A 21,369-nucleotide genomic window follows, 5' to 3' on the forward strand; every position below is an offset into this window, starting at 1 on the left:
CCCGAACTGAGTAAAATTTTGTTTGCTAAACCACTAGGAAATTTTAAGCAATTGCAATTTTTTGTTTAAATAAAATATTGTTCACACCTCCTTTGTTGCATTTCAGTGCTGCTGATCTCCTGCAGCAACTTTCTGTCTACAGATACTCCAGTGATGGCTGCATTGTATATCTTAGGGTGGGTTTCCTGATGGTGACAACAGTGGACAATGCCTCTGTAGTGTGTGTTGAACTGGCCACTTCCATCAGAAGCCAGAGTGACACCACAGGAATGCAACTAGGAGACAGGGACACAGCATTTTCTCACAGGAAGGGCCCAAACAAGGACCTTCAAGGAGGGATAACTAGATATTAGTTTAATTCAATCTATAGATTTCAAATTTTTGAAGATTACTTTTATGATTACCAGTCAGGTCCATAAATATTGGGACATCGACACAATTCTAATCTTTTTGGCTCTATACACCACCACGATGGATTTGAAATGAAACAAACAAGATGTGCTTATGAACTTTAATGGCGTCCCAGTCTTTGTCCATAGGGTTCAATATTGAGTTGGTCCACCCTTTGCAGCTATACCAGCTTCAACTCTTCTGGGAAGGCTGTCTACAAGGTTTAGGAGTGTGTCTATAGGAATATTTGACCATTCTTTCAGAAGCGCATTTGTGAGGTCAGGCACTGATGTTGGATGAGAAGGTCTGGCTCGCAGTCCCCCCTCAAATTCATCCCAAAGGTGTTCTATCAGGTTGAGGTAAGGACTCTGTGCAGGCCAGTCAAGTTTCTCCACCCCAAACTCGCTCATCCATGTCTTTATGGACCTTGCTTTGTGCAATGTTGGAACAGGAAGGAGCCAACCCCCAAACTGTTCCCACAAAGTTGGGAGCCTGAAATTGTCCAAAATGTGTTGTTATGCTGATGCTTGCTTAGGAGTTCCCTTCACTGGAACTAGAGGGCCAAGCCCAACCCCTGAAAACCAACCCCACACCATACCCCCCCCCACCAAATTATTTGGTCCAGTGCACAAAGCAAGGTCCATAAAGACACGGATGAGCAAGTTTGGGATGGAGGAACTTGACTGGCATGCACAGAATCCTGTTCTCAACCCGACAGAATACCTTTGGGATGAATTAGAACGGAGACTACAAGCCTGGCCTTCTTGTCCAGCATCAGTGCCTGACCTCACAAATGCACTTCTGGAAGAATGGTCAAACATTCCCATAGACACACTTCTAAACCTTGTGGACAGCCTTCCCAGAAGACTTGAAGCTGTTACAGCTGCAAAGGGTGGACCAACTCAATATTGATACCTATAGACTAAGACTGGAATGCCATTAAATTTATGTGCGTTTAAGGGCAGGCGTCCCAATACTTTTGGTAATATAGTGTATATGTAAATTGGTTGCGCTATATAAGTACCTATAAAAAAATAATAGAAAAGCCTTGCCAGAGACTCCTGTAGTAGCTCTGCTATCAATAATACCTGGGTCAGTTGCAAAGAATAAAATGGGTATCCTTTTGGAAAATGACTACAACTCCCACTATTAGGAATGGATACAGGAACTTAAAGTTGAACTTTAGTCAGAAAATGAAGTCCTCCTAGATCATTTCAGGCTGGCCCCTTTTGCAGGTATAGCTACAGTGAGGAAAAAAAGTATTTGATCCCCTGTTGATTTTGTACATTTGCCCACTGACAATTAAATGATCAGTCTATAATTTTAATGGTAGGTTTATTTTAACAGTGAGAGACAGAATAACAACAAAAGAAATCCAGAAAAAACGCATTTCAAAAAAGTTATAAATTGATTTGTATTTTAATGAGTGCAATAAATATTTGTTTCCCTATCAATCAGCAAGATTTCTGGCTCCTAGGTGTTTTCTATACAGGTATGGAGCTGAGATTAGGAGCACTCTCTTAAAGGGAGTGCTCCTAATTGCAGCTTGTTCTTGTCCACAGGAGCAGTCAATTAATCAATCAATCAATCAATCAATCAATCAATCGGATTCCAATCTCTCCACCATGGCCAAGACCAAAGAGCTGTCCAAGGATGTCAGGGACAAGATTGTAGACCTACACAATGCTGGAATAGGCTACAAGACCATCGCCAAGCAGCTTGGTGAGAGGGTGACAACAGTTGGTGAACAAAATATTTGTCAATCTCCTCCGGTCTGGGGCTCCATGCAAAATCTCACCTTGTGGAGTTTTAATGATCATGGGAACAGTGAGGAATCAGCCAAGAACTACACCGGAGAAACTTGTCAATGTTCTCAAGGCAGCTGGGACCATAGTCACCAAGAAAACAACTGGTAACACACTATGCCATGAATGACTGAAATCCTGCATCAAGGTCCCCCTGCTCAAGAAAGCACATGTACAGGCCCGTCTGAAGTTTGAACATCTGAATGATTGAGAGGAGAACTGGGTAAAAGTGTTGTGGTCAAATGAGACCAAAATCAAGCTGTTTGGCATCAACTCAACTCGCCATGTTTGGAGGAAGTTAGGAGGAATGCTGCCTATGAACCCAAGAACACCATCCCCACCATCAAAAATGGAGATGGAAACTATATGCTTTGGGGGTGTTTTTCTGGACAACTTCACAGCATCAAAGGGATGATGGAGGGGGCCATGTACCGTCAAATCTTGGGTGAGAGCCTCCAGGGCATTGAAAATGGGTCATGGATGGGTATTTCAGCTTGACAATGACCCAAAACACAAGGCCAAGGCAACAAAGGAGTGGCTCAAGAAGAAGCACATTAAGGTCCTGCAGTGGCCTAGCCAGTCTCCAGACCTTAATCCCATATTAAATATGTGGAGGGAACTGAAGGTTCCAGTTACCAAACCTCAGCCTCAAAACCTTAATGACTTGGAGAGGATCTGCAAAGAGGAGTGGGATAAAATCCCTCCAGAGATGTGTGCAAACCTGGCAGCCAACTACAAGAAATGTCTGACCTCTGTGATTGCCACCAAGAGTTTTTTCACCAAGTACTAAGTTATGTTTTGCTAAGGGGTTAAATACTTATTTCACTCATTTAAATGCAAATCAATTTATAACTTCTTTAAAATGCGTTTTCTGGATTTTTTTGTTGTTATTCTGTCTCTCACTGTTTAAAATAAACCTAACGTTAAAATTATAGACTGATCATTTCATTGTCAGTAAGCAATTGTACAAAAACAGCAGGGGATCAAATACTTTTTTCTCTCACCGTATGTAACACATGAAAATAAGTACCTATAATGTTTAAAATCATGCTCAGTTGTGATTGTTTGATCTGCTGACAGCCTTAAAGAGGAAGTAAACCCTCCTCTGCAAGTTGTACCTATAGGTAAGCATATGATGAGGCTTACCTATAGGTACTGTAAATATCTCCTAAACATGTACCGTTTAGGAGATATTTACCTTACATGCAGCCAGTGACATCACTGGCGCATGCGCTCTGAAGGAACGGCCGCTCGTGCCGTTCCTTCAGAGCCCCGTGCCGTGACCGTCGGCTCCCGCGCGCGGGAGTGACGTCACCGCAGCTCCGGCCAGTCAGATGGCCGGATGCCGTGATCCCGGAAGGCGGGCGACTGGACATGTTGCCCGTCATAGAGGTAAGCGGGTGGTGCGGTGGGGGCTCATTCTAAGGTAGGTATTTCATAATGAGCTAGTATGCGATGCATACTAGCTCATTATGTGTTTATGTTTCAGGGTGAAGAATAAAGAAAAATAAAAAATATGTGGGTTTACAACCTCTTTAAAGCGGAATTAAACCCTTCTGTCCTTTACAGTCAATGAAGCTGCTTTTGTTTGATCTGCACATGTGATTAGTTAAAGCGGAGTTCCACCCAAAAGTGGAACTTCCGCTTTAGGGAGTCCTGACCCCCTGACATGCCACATTTGGCATGTCATTTTTTTGGGGGGGGGGAGCGGGTACCTAGTTTTGACAGGTACCCGCTCCCACTTCCGCTCGGAGCGCCGCGGCGCCCTGAGCGGAAGTTCTCCTCTCCCCCTCCCTCCCTGCAATCTTCTGGGACATGTCAAAGGTCCCAGAAGATTGCCGGCCAATCACGGCGCGCAGCGCAACTCGTGCATGCGCAGTGGGTACCCGGCTGTGAAGCCGCAAACTGTCACAGCCGGGTGCCCACAGCAGTGATGCCGGCGCCGAGGGAGAGGATCGAGGCTTCGGGCGGCCGCATCGCTGGACCGTTGGACAGGTGAGTGAATGGCTGGAACTCCGCTTTAAGACCGGGATCCCCAAACTACGGCCCTCCAACTGTTAAAGAACTACACGTCCCATAAGACAAAAACTCTGACATTCACAGACATGACTAGGCGTAATGGGAATTGTAGTTCCTGAACAACTGGAAGGCCATTTGATGGTTTAACAGTTTGGCTGAGGACACAATCAAATGTGACAGTTTGCATTTCCAACATTCCAGAAATGTAACTGTTTTTTGAAACTGGTAAATCAATGTGTTTAGTCCTGCTTGACGATTTACTGCTGGGGCTTTGGGCTTCAGCAAAATGGAAGCCTCCAGCAGGAAGAAATAGGAGCAATGCTGGAGGCCATTCACAACACACACTCATTTTGGTAGCAGAATTATTAATGTGGAATGTATATTCCTAGCTAAAGAACAATATTTTTTATCAAGTTGTTATGGGTAAAGTTCCGCTTTAACCTTATTATGAGGATTGAGGCGTTAACTGTTAATCTCTACAAATAGTATCCAAAGTTTCTGAAATGATGGTACACCTGGACTGATTTTTCTACATTGACCACATTGTAGCCCTTTCTTTAGACTTTTGGCCCTTTTCCGTCAGAATTTCGGCCATGCATATCTGTTAGTCTTGGCAATCTCCCAGCTGGGTATCTTCCCCATTCTACCTACTTTTTCTTTCTCTTTTCTTTGTTCTTTTTACGTTTTCTCTGGCTATCTTTTTTCTGTTGATGCATTTCCACTCTGATGAAGGTAACAGAAGCTTGTCTTCATGAGCCTCAGTATAATTTTTCCTTATGATATGAGTTATTTAGATAGTTTCATTGTGCCTGAGGCAGCCCAACAGTATCCTTTAAAGTATCCCTAAGCACTTCTGGGTCCTTGATGTGCATGACTTAAAATTTTGCACTATTTCTCCATTGTACTGTACCTTCCTCTTTATGTGATACTTGTTGACTTTATCTGCCTACATGTCTTCCTACACTTTGAAACCTAATAAAACATATTCTAAAAAAAATATATACAATACAAGAAATGGCAGTGAAATAAACAGAGCATCACTTAATGGGCTGGTAACAACAATGGAACACATGATACATTCATTGAGTTTCAGCTATCATCCTTGACTATATCGACTTCTTTCAAAACCCTGTTATCACAAGCTGATACAATTTGTGCTCCTTTGAATCCTATGTAATGCCTTCTAGTCATCATGGTTCATGGACCATAGCTGAGGATGCAGGTGATACAAAGATACCATCAGATTATTGGTGTTTGTGCAACAAGGCTTGATAAGCTTTTGTGCTAACTCTTTGTCACTTGACTTGCAGTTGCTCCTTTTTTTAGTTAGGTTATGAAAAGAGCATTATTGCCATACTATGAAAAATCACATGTTCCCTGGCAAGTACTTTTAGAACCTATTGTATGTTGGGGGTGATGACCATCCCTGCCAATGAAGCACTACCACTGATCTCCTTTTGCAGCTGTCTGCTTTACTTATATGGTAAGATTTAATAGAATTGTTCATATTGGGAAATAATCTCTGTTTGTACATGGCCACTGAAATAGAGACATAAAGAAAAAAAAAAAAAAGACGCTCATACACCAGCAAATGAACACAAAGAGCCATGGCCTTTAAAAAGATTAGATGTAGACAGGTTGATATTATTATTTTATCTCCCATACACCTAAGGAGCTTACAATCAAATATTCTTACCCAGTCTTTGACATACATCCATTAAATCACCTGGATGTAACAGAAATTCTGATGAGAAGTGCTATACTGTAAGTGAGCGAGCGAGGGATGGATACAATTTATATAGATAGATAGATAGATAGATACTCAAGATATTTTAGATAGAGTTAGGTAGAGAGAGATTTTATATATATATATATATATATATATATATATATATATATATATATATATATATATACATACACACACACACACATACATTGATAGTAGAAAGGTAGATTAATATAAATAAAAAAAACAAAAGCCAATAACAATTTAATATAAATAATGCCCTTAGTTGAATAGAAGTATTTCTCACTTTGCTTACATGTGGACAGATGTTTTACACATACTCTATATACACCCTTATACTTTTCATATTTTCAGCCGCAAAGCAGGAAGAAAGCAAGTGGAAAACTATCTGCAGAAAAAACTGAGAAAATGACAGTCTCACAAGAAAAGATTGAAGACAGCAGGTAGGTGCGAATCAGTATTTCTGTCGCTCAGCTGGGTATGCTTCCCCTCTTATGCCGTGCTTACTTTCCCTCAAGCAAGACAGACTTCTCACTGAGACTTCTATTCTGGGAAATAACAGCGTGTCCTTCCTAGAACTAATCAGATCTCCCTTGTATTACCTACTTGGGAACCCCCCTGGCATGACAAGGGTGAATTTCAAATCGGATCATTTGATATTACAGTTAATAAGAAACATAATTAATTAATTATATTTCAGAAGTTTCAGTTTCCGATTTTCTGAGCTATTTTGTATTGCAGGGCATGTCGGAAACGCAAATTTCTGAAAAAGTTTGTTTATGTTTAGTGTTGTAATATGTTGTTTGTACAGGCTTTTGGGGGTATCCATTATGCCCTGATAAATATTCATATTGTGCTTAATACATCAAGCAAAGTATAGACACAGTGTTGTGGCTAGGTCACCATAGGTGGGCAGACAGAAGATAGACAGCAATGTCTACTGTACTGTCTTCCAACTAGCAGAATTTTAACAATGACATATTGCAAAACCTTGTACCGGCACAATGGGAATGTTAATAGAAAAATGTGCAGAGTTGATGTTTTCCTTGAATGGTCTTAAAAACTCAATGTACCTAGAAGGGTTTTAGGTACAAAGTTGGTGTTTTCCTCGGCTAGCCTTCCAAAAATCAAAGTACCTAGAAGGGTTTTAAGTACTCGGTTGGTGTTTACCTTGACTAGCTTCCAAAAATCAAAGTACCTAGAAGAGTTTTAGGTACTCAATTGGTGTTTTCCTTGACTAGCCTTCCAAAAATCAATGTACCTAGAAGGGGTTAAAGTACTCGGTTGGTGTTTTCCTTGACTATCCTTCCAAAAATCAAAGTACCTAGAAGGGTTTTAGGTACTCGGTTGGTGTTTTCCTTGACTAGCCTTACAAAAATCAAAGTACCTAGAAGGGTTTTAGGTACTCAATTGGTGTTTTCCTTGACTAGCCTAATAAAAATCAAAGTACCTAGAAGAGTTTTAGGTACTCGGTTGGTGTTTTCCTTGACTAGCCTTACAAAAATCAAAGTACCTAGAAGGGTTTTAGGTACTCAATTGGTGTTTTCCTTGACTAGCCTAATAAAAATCAAAGTACCTAGAAGAGTTTTAGGTACTCGGTTGGTGTTTTCCTTGACTAGCCTTTCACAAATCAAAGGTTTTTGGTATTAGGTTAAAATAAACTATATTTTATTTCCTCATTTTCATTCATCCAGTTCTCTCTCCTACAGTTAGTATATTTTTATAGGACTTAGCTTTTCTGTGTTTGTCTTTTTCATATCAGTCATTAAAATGAAAACAACCACCTCTAGGTCAACTATATTCTTTGTAAGAATTTTTTCAGGCTTAGTTGCCTATGCTTACCTCCTGTTGTTCAGTAAATAAAGAGCTATTCCATGCCAGTTCACATGCTAAAAGTTCTGCTAGGTCTGAGGAACTGCCTAATCACGTGTGCATTTTGTAATATGAAACATTGCATGCCCTTACATTCTTTTAGTGCCGGTTCACACTTGTGCGGTTTGCGAGATCGCATGTAATTCGGAGCGCACTGCTCCTTCATTACATGAGATCTCATGTGCGGATGCGAGTTCAGCCATACACTTTGTATGGCTGAATTCGCAGCGCATCCGCAGCAAACTCGCACATGAGGCTTTTTTTGAGCCGCATCAGAATCGGATCGCACTAGTGCGATCTGATTCTGTGCGAACTTGCAGATCGCACTGCGATATGCGATCACAACTGGGGGCATCGTTAACTTTTAATTGACACCCCCTGCATATCGCATATGGCAGTGTGAACTGCCAGATGTGCGGATGCGATGCAGGAACACGCTGCATATTCGCAGCCTTCCCGTATTGCACAAGTGTGAACCGGCACTTAGACTTGCAGCATATCTGTACTTATGTCACCATAGATTTAAGCACTGTGCAGACTTTTTTTGTATCAGAGGAAGATTTTTTACAGATTGTATACTGTTACCATGGCTGCATGAAAGAAAAATGTTATATTCCTGGCAGTTTTGAGGCAATGTGGCTAGATGCAGATTGAAATCAAAAGGCAGTTTTGAGAAAATGGAATTATAACATAACTTGTGCAGAAATTCTATATGTCATATCATTTTTAACAAAACTGATATTTTCCTTTAATCCCAGAACACTACTTTGCTTGTGTTGTTCATTAATCAAATTGAAATACAAACATTTATTTAAATGAATTTAAATATTGTTAGGAAAAATTTTCGTACTATAATATGACTTGCAGAAATATCTAAAACAAATTTATGAAATAACTTTACTATGCATATTTATTCATATTTTCAGATAGAAAATGATTAGTAATATAACTCCAGCCCTTTCAATGATTTGTCTAAACTCTTTTTGTTTCCTGTTGCCATGGAAGAATTTTGGTCAAGATAGATCTATTTATAAATGTTTTCACACAAGATTGCACAAGTTTAATATATTTCTCTTATTTCAATTTACAAATAACAATTGCCGTGATAATGTGCCCAAACCCCTATTATTGTGTACAACAAAATACTAAGAGAAAGATGGGGCTTTGTATGGGCAATTGGAGAGAGGATGATCACAATTGTCACACCATATAATTAATTAAAATAGCTCTCTTTATTGAACAGACATATATATATATAAAAAAGACAAAAAACTAAATATACTATAACTACATAGAAAGACTGGATAAAAGAAAAACGCATATGTAGAAATATATTCCCATGGGGAATGCTGATACAGTATATCTCATTAGATGTTACGGTCTCTAGATAGCACGGTCTAGGGTCCCCAGCAAGCCGACGCGTTTCGGAACAGGGCTTCCTCAGGGCCAGAGAGACCAAGGCTGACCGATATTTTCGGCTGCGATACAGACCTTGGCAGACACATGCATTGAGGGGCAGATCAGGCCAGGCAGATATATGCAATAGGTTATATGCAATAGAATAACTGCAAATATGTAGATTTTGGGGGAGAATTCACAGTCAGTATTACATCATTATTAATATTACATCAACGTAAATGGGGTCTCTGTTAGAACCACTGTATACATGAGGCAGATGCTTCACAGAGTACACTTTATATATCCATATGTATTGGCCATATCATAGACCTTGCCATCAAAGTGAGGGACTCCTTACATCCATCTTTGTCACAGGGATCTGCCTGAATTATTTCAATTTACTGTAGTTGGTGAAAGTTGTGTAAATCGTGTGTGAAACATTTACAAACTGACACTTTTTGTGTCTTTACAGATATTCTGTGGAAAATGCTGAATTTTGACTTGAGATTTTTTTTTCCTAAAATTTTTTGGCAAAAAACAGGAAATTTGGATGAAATTTAGATATGTAGGTGAAATGCAATGACATCAATAGGGAAGGCAAAATATAGGTGTTTTGTTTTTAGGGTATTATTGGCTTTAGTTTAGCCGATTTCAGTTATACTAGACCAGTGCTCGTGCCAAAAAATAGCCCCTCAATATTGTACGTTTTTTTTTCCACACAATAAAATCAAAATCAGTGAAAAAAAGAAAAATGTAAGATTTTAAGTGACAGTTTACAATTAGTGATCAAGCACAAAAACAAAGAACAGTAAATTAAATAAACTATGTATCCTTCAAAAAATATACAAAATAACTAAATAAAGATAAAGACTTTTTCTTCAAGCAAATTTTGTTGGATATAACGATATTGACAATTGTCACTAAATCAGTTATGCCAAAATCATTCTGCTTATTCCTACTGATATGGCTGTGTTTTTAAAAACCGGAAAAATCTAAACATTTCTTGCTGGGCACAAGAAATATTTCAAGAGCCTCTGCAGGCATAATAAAACAAAACAGGTAAAGGTTTTTACAAAATGGATTATTTTATTCATCTTGCTTACCAGGTGTGGTATGATGGTATGATGGTTCCAAAGGTGGAACGATGCTTTAAATATAAAGTTTTCGTTCGCTGTGCTGTCAAGCCTACTGATGTCTATAAAAATCTTAGCACTGCTGAGTTGTTCTTAATATAAGCAGCATGCTGGTATTTAGGACATTTCTCTGTGGTTAAATATAAAACCCATTTGGAATGTTGTAACTTGTTTCTGTACTGACCTACATTTACTTTTTGTCTCTTCAAACTTTTCTGTTATTTGACATTTTGGAATTTCTCTACTATTCTCTGCGAACGATCTGCGCTTATAACAATGGGTATTTCTTCTAAGCACTGCCAGAAAAGATAACATTAGTGATTTAGAAAAGCTCTACTATTTTTATTTTATTTTCACTTTTCTTTGGCCCACGTGGTGAAATTATTATTATTTTTTTTTCTTTTTTTCATTTTATTGATCTTTGGGCTCATGTATAAACTATTATCATCAATACAATCAGGAGGTCTCACTTGAATGTACAGTGTATATGAATAAACATACAGTGGGACAGATCTTTGCAAACTGGAAGGGGCGGAGATTTAGTCTCAGAATATTTATTAAAGCGTAATTTTACCCATAACAAGGTACATACAGCCCACATTAATATTTATGTTACCAAAGTTAGTGTGTGCTGTAAATTGCCTACAGCATTGTTCATCTATCTTCTTGTTGGAGGCTGCCATTTTGCTGAAGCCCAGAGCCCCAGCAATAAATCATAAAGTGAAACTAAACCCATAGATTTGACAGTTACAAAAAGCAGTTACTGGAATACGGGGATTACTAAATGTCACATTTGTGTCCTCAACCAAACTGTCAAACCACAAAATGACTGGTGTCATAACTGATCACATGTGCAGCACCATGGCATTTGCAGATCAAACAGAAGCTGCTACCTTGGCTGTAAAGGATAGGAGGGTTTAATTCCACTTTAAGGCTGCCAGCCGATCGGCCTCTACGGATTCAGCAGTGCTTAACCACTTCCATACCGAGTCATGTAAAATGACGTCGGCAAAGTGGTTGTCTAGATCCGGGCCGCCGTCATATGACGTCGGCCCGTTCTAGCTGCTACTGCGCGCCCCCGGCGGCGCGCAGCGGCGCGATCAGGGATGAGGCTCATCCCTCGGACATAGCCCATCCCTGATCAAGGTAAACAGCCAATAGAAATTGGCTGTTTACCACGTGATCGGCTGTGTCAATCACAGCCGATCACATGAGCGGCTCCAGCACGAGCCGCTCGTTCTCTCTGCAATGCGCGCCCCCGGGGGCGCGCAGAGCAGCGATCGGGGACGAGGCTTGTCCCTCGGACAGAGTCGATCCCCGATCTAGGTAAAGAGCCAATGAAATTGGCTCTTTACCACGTGACCGGCTGTGTCCAATCACAGCCGGTCACAAATGTCAACAGAGAACACGGTAACTAGCTGTCACCGTGTTCTCCTCCTCACACACTGATCCTGTGTGAGGAGGAGATTGTGGTAACAGCTAGTTACCAACTACAGTGCACCCTAAACACACTGATTGCCCCCCCCCAATAAAGAGCACCTGTCACTAGCCCATCAAAGTACCCGAGTACCTGTCACCAGCCCATCAGGTACTCAGATGACAGGTACTCGGGTACTCTGATGGGCTGGTGACAGGTATTCGGGTACTCTGATGACAGGTACTCGGGTACTCTGATGACAGGTACTCTGATGACAGGTACTCGGGTACTCTGATGACAGGTACTCGGGTACTCTGATGACAGGTACTCGGGTACTCTGATGACGGGTACTCGGGTACTCTGATGACAGGTACTCGGGTACTCTGATGACAGGTACTCGGGTACTCTGATGACGGGTACTCGGGTACTCTGATGACGGGTACTCGGGTACTCTGATGACGGGTACTCGTGTACTCTGACAGGTACTCGGGTACTCTGATGACAGGTACTCGGGTACTCTGATGACAGGTACTCGGGTACTTTGAGTACCTGTCAACGGAGTACCCGTCATCAGAGTACCTGAGTACCTGTCACCTACCCATCAGAGTACCCGAGTACCTTCCACCTGCTCATCAGAGTACCTGATGCCTGAAGTACCCAAGTACTTGCCGCCTGCTCATCAGTACCCATCACTACTCATCAGTACTCATCAGTACCTATCACGTATCAGTACTGATCATCAGTACCCATCAGTACAGTATCACCTATCACCTATCAGTCAGTGAGTACTACTCATCAGTACCTATCACCTGCCTGTCACCTGCCCATCAGAGTACCCGAGTACCTGTCACCTGCCTATCGGAGTACCCGAGTACCTGCCACCTGCTCATCAGTACCAGAGTACCTGTCACCTGCCCAACAAAGTACCCGAGTACCTGTCACCCTTCATACAGCCACCATGTCCAAGTCCAAAAAGGTTTATATACGTCGTCCGTTTAAACCTAAATACCGGTGTTATGGCAGCAGATAGCTGCCATAACCCTGGTATTTTTTTAAACGGTGGATGGTTGGCTTTCCGATAAGGGTGGTCCCAGCGGCGGATTCGCCGCGGGATCACCTTTCCGGGATGGCGGAAGAGGCGCCCCCCCCCCTCCCGACGCGTTCCGGTCCTTTTCCCCGCTTACCGGACCCGCCGGCAGCGGGGAAAACGATCCGGTCCCGAATCCTCACAGACAGGATGTCGAGTGAGGGCAAGCTTGCCCTCACTTGACTCTATGGTCTTGGAGGACCGGAGCTACGGAAAATGTTGTTGCCTAGCAACCGGTTTAAAGGTCCTTTTTTTTTTTTTTTTCATTTTATATTATAATTATTATTATTTTTTTTTTTTCTATCTTTTAGTGTACTTGTGAGATCTGAGGACTTTTTGACCCCAGATCTCACAAAAAAGAGGTCCTGTCGTGCCTATTTCTATTACGAGGAATATTTACATTTCTTTTAATAGAAATAAAAATGATCAATTTTTTTTTTTTTTTAAACGGTGTAAAAATAAAAAATAATAAATAAAATAAATAGTAAAAAAAAAAAAAAAAAAAAAAAAATTAAAACGCCCTGTCCCCGTTAGCTCGCGCGCAGAAGCGAATGCATACAGAAACCCCGCCCACATATGTAATCGGTGTTCAAACCACACATGTGAGGTATCGCCGCGATCGTTAGAGCAAGGGGAATAATTTGAGCCCTAGACCTCCTCTGTAACTCAAAGATGGCAACCTGTAGAAATTTTTAAATTGTCGCCTATGGGGATTTTTAAGTACCAAAGTTTGTCACCATTCCGTGAGCGTGCGCAATTTTGAAACATGGCATGTTGGGTATCTATTTACTCGGCGTAACATTATCTTTCACATTATGGAAAGAAATTGGGCTAACTTTACTGGTTTCTTATTTTTTAATTAAAAAAAGTGAATTTTTTCCAAAAAAATTGCGTTTGGAAGACCGCTACGCAAATACGGTGTAATAAAAAATATTGCAATAATCTCCATTTTATTCTCTAGGGTCTCTGCTAAAAAAAATATATAATGTTTGGGGGTTCTAAGCAATTTTCTAGCAAAACAACTGATTTTAGCTTGTAAACACCAAATGTCAAAAATAGGCCTAGGCAAGTGGCTAGGATGCATGATGATGCTCCTTGGATGTTAGGCCCCTCTATATGGCTAGGCTGTGAAAAAGTCTCACACATGTGGTATTGCCATACTCAGGAGGAGTGGCAGAATGTATTTTGGGGTGTAATTTTTGCTGTGTACATGCTATGTGTTAGGAATATCCTATAAATTGACAACTTTGTGTAAAAAAAAAAAGTTTTCATTTTTTTCCCACATTTTCCAAAAACCTGTGGAAAAAAATGATATGTTCAAACGACCCATAATGCCTCATAGAATATACGTTGGAGTGTTTGCTTTCCAAAATGGGGTCATTTTGTGGACTTTTCCATTGTATTGGTGCTCTAGGGCCTTGAAAAGTGTGATAGGTAGTAAGAAAGTTTTATGTGTATTTATGCTCCTAGAACGCCTGAATGTGCTTCTTGGACGTGGAGTCTCTTTTTGTGGCCAGGCTGTGTAAAAGTCTCACACATGTGGTATCGCCATACTCGGAAGGAGTAGCAGAATGTATTTTTGGGTGTAATTTTTGCTGTGTACATGCTATGTGTTAGAAATAGCTTATAAATTGACAACTTTGTGGGAAAAAAAAGAAAAAAAAAATTTTTTCTTCATTTTCCCAAGAATTGTGGGAAAAAATTACAACTTCAAAAAACTCACCATGCCTCTTACTAAATACCTTGGATTGTCTACTTTACAAAAAGGGGTCATTTGGTCGGTATTTGTACTGTCCTGACATTTCAGGGCCTCAAGAAAGGAGATAGGCAGTCAGTACATCTGGTGTGATCAATTTTCAGTAATTGGTACCATAGCTTCTAGACTCAATAACTTTCACACAGACTAAATAATATACACTAATTTGGGTTAATTTTACCAGAGACATGTAGCAGTATACATTTTGGCCCAAATGTATGAAGAAAAATTAATTTTTTGCAAAATTTCATAATTGAAACTAAAAAAAAGTGTTTTTTTTTCAAAATTTTTGCTCTTTTTTTGCATATATCACGAAAAAAAAAAACCCCAGTTGTGATCAAATACCACCAAAAGAAAGCTCTATTTGTGTGAAAAAAATGATAAAAATTTTGTTTGGTTACAGTGTAGCATGACTGAGCAATTGTCATTCAAAGTGTGAGAGTGCTGAAAGCTGAAAATTGGTCTGGGCAGGAAGGGTGTCAAACTGCTCTGTATGGAAGCGGTTAAAAATAGAAAACAACTGAGCATGTGCAGAGCAGGGTGAGACAGTGTATTACTGGATTTTAAACAGCATAAGGCACTTTTTTTTTAATGTTTTACATAGCTATACCTGCAGAAGGGGCCAGCCTTAAGTGATCTAGCAGGACTTCATTTTCTGACCAATGTTCCACTTTAAGTGTTCGATTAAAGCAGGTTAAATTTCAATGAGTGTGCTAAAGTTACTTATAAACAGTGTTATAAACAGTTGACAATTCCCATCTGGAAGCAAGAGTGTTACATGGACCTTTGAAATGGGGAAGACTGCACAGATTACATCTACAACCTTTGCTTTCTGCAGCTCAGATAGTATCAAATTACCTGCACTTGTTTAAGGTGGAGTTCACATTTAGACACCATAGGATGATTTACTAGAGAAATATAGGCAGTTCACTTTGCATGGGAATTTTCACTTAGCTTAGTGAATGAGGGGAAGCTCTGCTGACTTCAACCATCCAATCAGGTGCAAGTAAAATGCATGTTTTTTATTTTTTTATTTATTTCCTTGCACGTGTTTGGGTATTCCTTGCCATTTAAACAAAAATAAAAATCACTTTAGGTGAACAGTTTAAACTTCTTTAGTAATTCAACCTCGCATGTTAATTTTTGACACCAAAAACAATTAAATTAAACCTCCTTCCCTGAACCCCTGACCTTGAACCTTAACCTAATGTTTAGTCTGTCTCTAGTGTTTAACTCTTCCTTTACCTAAGCACTGTCACCTTAACAAAAGAGGGACTTACGAGCAAAAAGTTAACGCACTTAGGTCTGCCGTCCCTCTGCTATATCTGAATTTCGAGCTATTTTGATCAGTAAAAGCTTCAACATTTATTGACAACTGCTTGGCCCCGTAAATAGCTATTGATCGATGAAAGGAGATAGGCTGCCTTAACGGCCAATATAAATGTGCATAAGGTGGAAGGGGTAGACCAGCTTCCACACTACCAGGAAGTGTCAGAGCTTTGCATCAGTAGAAGAGCCTGCCATTTGAACATATGGAGAGCAAGACAAGCACTTCCAGGTATCTGCATTCTATACCTTTTAGCAGTTAATACCTTTTGACCCTTAAAGTGATAGTAGGTTACATTTTTTTTTTTCTTTAAACAAACATGTTATACTTACCTGCTCTGTGCAATGGTTTTTGACATTACTGCCCCAAACCTTCTCTTCTGGGGTTCCCTTATTGGTGCTGTCTGCTCCTACTCTTTTCTGGGTACCATCATAGGAAGATGCTTCCTATGTTGGCACACATGCAGGCTCAATCCAAAGCCAGACTGTATGTACACAAAGTGCGGCTCAGCCCCAACCCACATTCTCTGCCCACAGGATTTAATTAGAGGCAGCAGAAACCAATGGCCCTCACTGCTGCCTCAATCCCTGTGAGAAGATAGACAGCAGTGCAGTTGCTTTTGGGCACAACACTGAATCTAGACTTGGGCTGAACATGAAAGTTTTTTTTAGCCTAATGCGGAGAATGCATTAGGATAAAAAATCTTTAGCCATTACAATCACTTTAACCTAACTGAAAAGCATAACCTTTAACTCTCAACCCGAACCTAACCCTTAAAATAACCTTAAAAATAACCCTTAAAACAGGCAGCCAATGAAAATGAAAGCTGGATGCTTGAGATCCCCCAAGAATACACCCCTGGAGTGCAATATCAAGCGCCCAGTTATCTCAGGAGACAGCGGTAAGGCACAATGACGTCACTCTCACTTCCCAAAAGTATCAGAACCTGGGGCAAAGGTATTTGTTTTTTATTAAAACCATTTTTTAAATGACTTTGTAGCAAATCTGATTTTGGGGGTGGGTGGCTTTCAATAGAGCTCACCTTCCATTGTCTTGCAAGGTTCATTTTAATATTTACCCTTAATTTAAAATGTAGCCCAAAAGTCAGTCCCAGAAAAAGGCAAATCCTATCCCCAACCCCTAATCTTAACCAAACCTTCAACCTTAACTAACATCAATTTAAATACTTCTAACCCATGCTTACCCTTTCTTTGTTGTAAGTAAACACCAGGGTACGGTACTGAAAATCACTGAATCTGTTTAGACATTATTAAAGGATCAAATGTGTACAGAGACACATTTTTTTTTTCTCAGTCTGATCACTTTTTAATCATATTTGTGAATATTATCTTTTAATTATATCACACGCCTGTTTTTTTTGTTCTTTACTAAATTCAGTTCAGAACCATTATTTTTTTGGTTACAATTTTGAACAAATTTTAAACAGATTAAATAAAAACATTTTTCAACAAAAATGTTTGGTTATCCACAAGCCACAAAATGGTTGAAAATTAACACATTTTCCACCCTAGTGGAATACAACCCAATGCAAGTTCTACAAATTGTCTACATATTTTCCTTCTTATGGTATGGTCAAAAATAAAAAATACATTTTTCAAAAATACGTTTTTTTAGTAAACTAAATATAAAATATTGCTTATAAGTATTTTGCATTTTCTATCTTGTGAGTGGATGTTTAGTTTCCTTTTCAATGTTTTCCAAGGACAAATCTGTTGTTATGCTACAACTTACACATAGAACCAAATGACTCGTTGTAATGATTCATCCCTTATAAGATGGCTCATTCTTATATTTTAGTCAGATAAAGTCAGCTGCAAGACAGGCTGCTGCTGCTATGCTATCTCTTTAGCCCACAGTGCTTTGGGAATCCTTTTCAATGTGTTCCATTTACATTTTTGTGCCAAATAAAATAAAAAAAACTATACTAAAAACATATCGGTTTAAAAATGTATACGCTGTTTTTTTTTTCTTTGGGTTTTATGGCCAGTCCAGGGTTGTCATGGGTCCTTTCTCTTCTCCAGAAGTGGCAATGAGAAGTCATTCCTTCCGGACTGAGCATGACTAAAGTAATGTTGGTGTTTGAGTACTGTTCAATACAGGGGTACATTGAACTCAAGCTTCAAGGTGACATCCACCCAAGCTTGGGCTCAGAGGAAGTGAGTTTTATGATGCTGGCCATCATTCAACCCAGAATACTAGTGGCATCTAGTGGTGGAGAAGAAGTACTGTATGGAACAACCTTGGATTGAACATTAAGCAGATCTTCCCTGCATTCGAGCAGTACAAACCAAAAACATAATTTAATTCATTTTAAATATTCAAAGCAAACCTCCCCATCCATCCATGTCTCCATGCTTTATTTTTGTGAGAAATCCCTTTAAATAACACCCTCTAGCATTTCTGGCCTTGGCCATCTTGAGTTAGGGCAAATAATTAATGTACATTTACTTCCTGCTTTTATCTCAAGTATGCATACAGGAGAGTGTGCTGAGCTGTGAAAACCCCTCCTCCCCTCCTGGAGACTTTTGGGATGTATGACATCATTTGCCTAGGCATCAAACCAGGAAGTAACTGAAGAAATTAAAAAAAAAAAGTTTAAAACAAGTATACATGATATACTTTCCTATCTATTTACTAATGCTAGGATTAAAAATAATCAATGTTGATTTGGAGAGTGAAGTTCCACTTTAGTATTGCAGAAACATCTGCTTTTTTAACTTTAGCTGGGCTCTTTATTCTTATTTTTAATTGGCTTTGAAGTAAAACATTCATATGATACAAAGAACGATGCTAGGAGAATCGATTTATTTTCTTTTTTTCCTGGAATGTCTTTTTGATCAGTCTCAAGTTGTTTATTTGCTGTAAAATACAAATATATATTTCAGATGATTGTGCTGTTGGATAAGCCTTTGTCTGGCTATGTAATCCAATTTCTGCTCAGCGTATGATACATTTTTTTCTTCCTCCCATCAGAAAATAACACCTGCAAGCTTCTCAGAGAGTGTCAGGCAGCTTGAAATGTTATGCTCTAGAATGATCACGCTGTCTGTGGACACATTATCACTGAGACTTTCAGGTCTGCCACTGAAAAGCACCAGGGAAATGTCATCCTGACCTCTGACTCAATCATTCATCCTGTAATCTGCCTGTGCGCTAATAGCAGACCAGCACCCATTGTGTCTTGTACTAAGGAGCTCAGCATGACAACCATCCTGCTAGCATGTCATCCTGTCTGGGAGACCGCAGTGAAAAGAATTCTCCGAAATAAGGCATAAAATAATACAGAATTATTATATGATCCAGAGTTCTGCATAAATGAGAATTCACTGGTAGTTGCATAAAATCATTTTCCACTAGAATTAAAGGGCAATTATTTTTAGAACCCAAAGCATGGACAGTGCTATAGCTCTACATTTGATGCCATTTTTTTTCCTGTTTCAATATTTCTATTAAAGAATTTCACAATAATAAAGGGAATGTAATGATACAACAGAGAATATGTATCTTCCACAAATGTGCAACACACAATAATGGACTGAAAGCCCCCCCTGCTTATGTAAAGGAGTTTTCTTCTTATCTATCTTTTGTCTTTAGCTGCCCCCCCCCCCTCATTTTCTTCTATTAAGAAAATAAAAGTCTTCTCAAACTATAATGATCAGTCTAGCTGTGTGGGCTATACCCCAAACTTTGTAGCAGTGGCGGCTGGTGCTCGGTAATTCAGGGGGGGGAGGGGCGGCAAACCAATGCACCCCCCCCACGTCGGTCGGTCAGTCAGTCGGCAGGCAACACATTCCCTTCCCCCCCGAACGTCTGCCTTCTTACCTCCTCCCTCCTCCTGTCCGAGCTGAGGAGTGCTGGTTGGCTGAGCCACTGCGCTTCTTCTCCAGCCGTGCAACTTCTGCCTCTTCCTGGACACTGGCCAGTAAGATCGCTTTTCCTTTTGGCCAATCGGGAAAGGGGTCTCACAACCCTCTTCCTGGTTGCCTGGGAGGAGAGTCAGTGTGACAATAGCGAATATTCATTCGCTATTGCCATACAACTGGGTGGGCTCAGGGCACAGGGCTCTGTGCCCCGAGACCACCCATTTTTAAAGCCTATTAGAGCCATTGGCTCTCATCGCGTGCTTAAAAAAAAAAAAAAAACAATTGGAATCCATGCGTCCGGACGCATGGATTGGGGGGGGGGGGGGGTGTCCTGCTAGCTAGCTGCAAGCTGGCCCAGTTTGCATTTTTATTTATTAAAAATAAGTGCCTATACTGTTTAAAAAACAGTAATACACTGTCTCACCCTGCTCTGCACATGCTCAGTTGCTCTCCCATTTTAGGCAATTTTAGGCACTGTTGAGTTTGTAGAGGCCGATCTGCTGACTGCCTTAATGCAGAAAGAAACCTTCCTATCCTTTACAGCCAAGGATGCTGCTTCTGTTTAAACTGGCATGGTGCTGCACATGTGATCAGTTATGGCACCAGCCATTTGATGGTTTGACAGTTTGGTTGAGGACACAAGCAAATGTGACAGTTAGCAATCCCGCCATTCCAGGAATATAACTGTTTTTTGAATCCATAAAATAAGTGGGTTTAGTTCCACTTTATCATATACTGCTGTTTGGGCTTCAGAAAAATGGCAGCATCCAGCAAGCACAAAGTTGTTGTTATTAAAGTTCCAGTGGCCCGTCATATCCTGTTTTATTTTTTTAAATGCTGGGCAATATTATTATTTTTTTTTTATTTGTAACATGAAGTTCTGTTTCAAAGGGTCAGTCCACCCATGAGTGAGATTTGATTTATAGTAAACCAGCACCAACCATAGATACCAAAGGTACCACATCCTGAATTCTATCAACTAAAAGGATTATTGGTGAGGAAAAAGATTTTTCTTGGTACCTCCATGGACCAAACCTGTTATTAAAATTAGGGATGCACCGAAATGAAATTCTTGGCCGAAGCCAAATAATAATGAAATGCTTGGCCGAAGGCCGAATACCGAACGCGGTGTTTCGCATTTTTTCCATTTATTTTGCCAATTTTTTGTCCTCTCTCTTGTCCTCTCGTGTCTCTCTCTCTCTCTCTTGTCCTCTCATGTCTCTCTCTCTCTCTCTCTCTTGTCCTCTCATGTCTCTCTCTCTCCCTAAATGTTACTGTAGGGAATGGGATTCAGTGCAAACTGCAGCCTTGTACCATAGGGTTAATGTTAGTGACACTGTAGGGATTGGGAAGGATGCTGGGAATGGAAATCAGGAAGCATGCAGGCAGCCTTGTAAATTTTAATTGCAGATACAGGGCACTGGGCAGGTCAGGGTTAATATGGTAACATCAATTACTCAGTGACAGTCAGTCAGTGTCAGTGTGGACTCGATCAGATTATACAGTGACAGACAGTCTCTCATAGTGGTGG

The 21,369-nt window shown here is 40.2% G+C and overlaps 1 protein-coding gene across 1 annotated transcript in view; it reads left to right on the plus strand.

Annotated features, from left to right (window-relative positions):
* The window catches only part of MORN1 (MORN repeat containing 1), a 625,079-nt gene that overhangs the window by 377,180 nt on the left and 226,530 nt on the right, over nucleotides 1-21,369 (plus strand). Inside the window, exon 12 of the mRNA XM_082273769.1 lies at nucleotides 6,319-6,407. Coding sequence (XP_082129895.1) covers nucleotides 6,319-6,407 — 89 coding nt within the window. The remainder of the gene's footprint in view (nucleotides 1-6,318; nucleotides 6,408-21,369) is intronic.

The sequence above is a fragment of the Pelophylax lessonae genome (assembly GCF_965119305.1).
Source record: "Pelophylax lessonae genome assembly, chromosome: 12".
Lineage (NCBI taxonomy): Eukaryota > Metazoa > Chordata > Amphibia > Anura > Ranidae > Pelophylax > Pelophylax lessonae.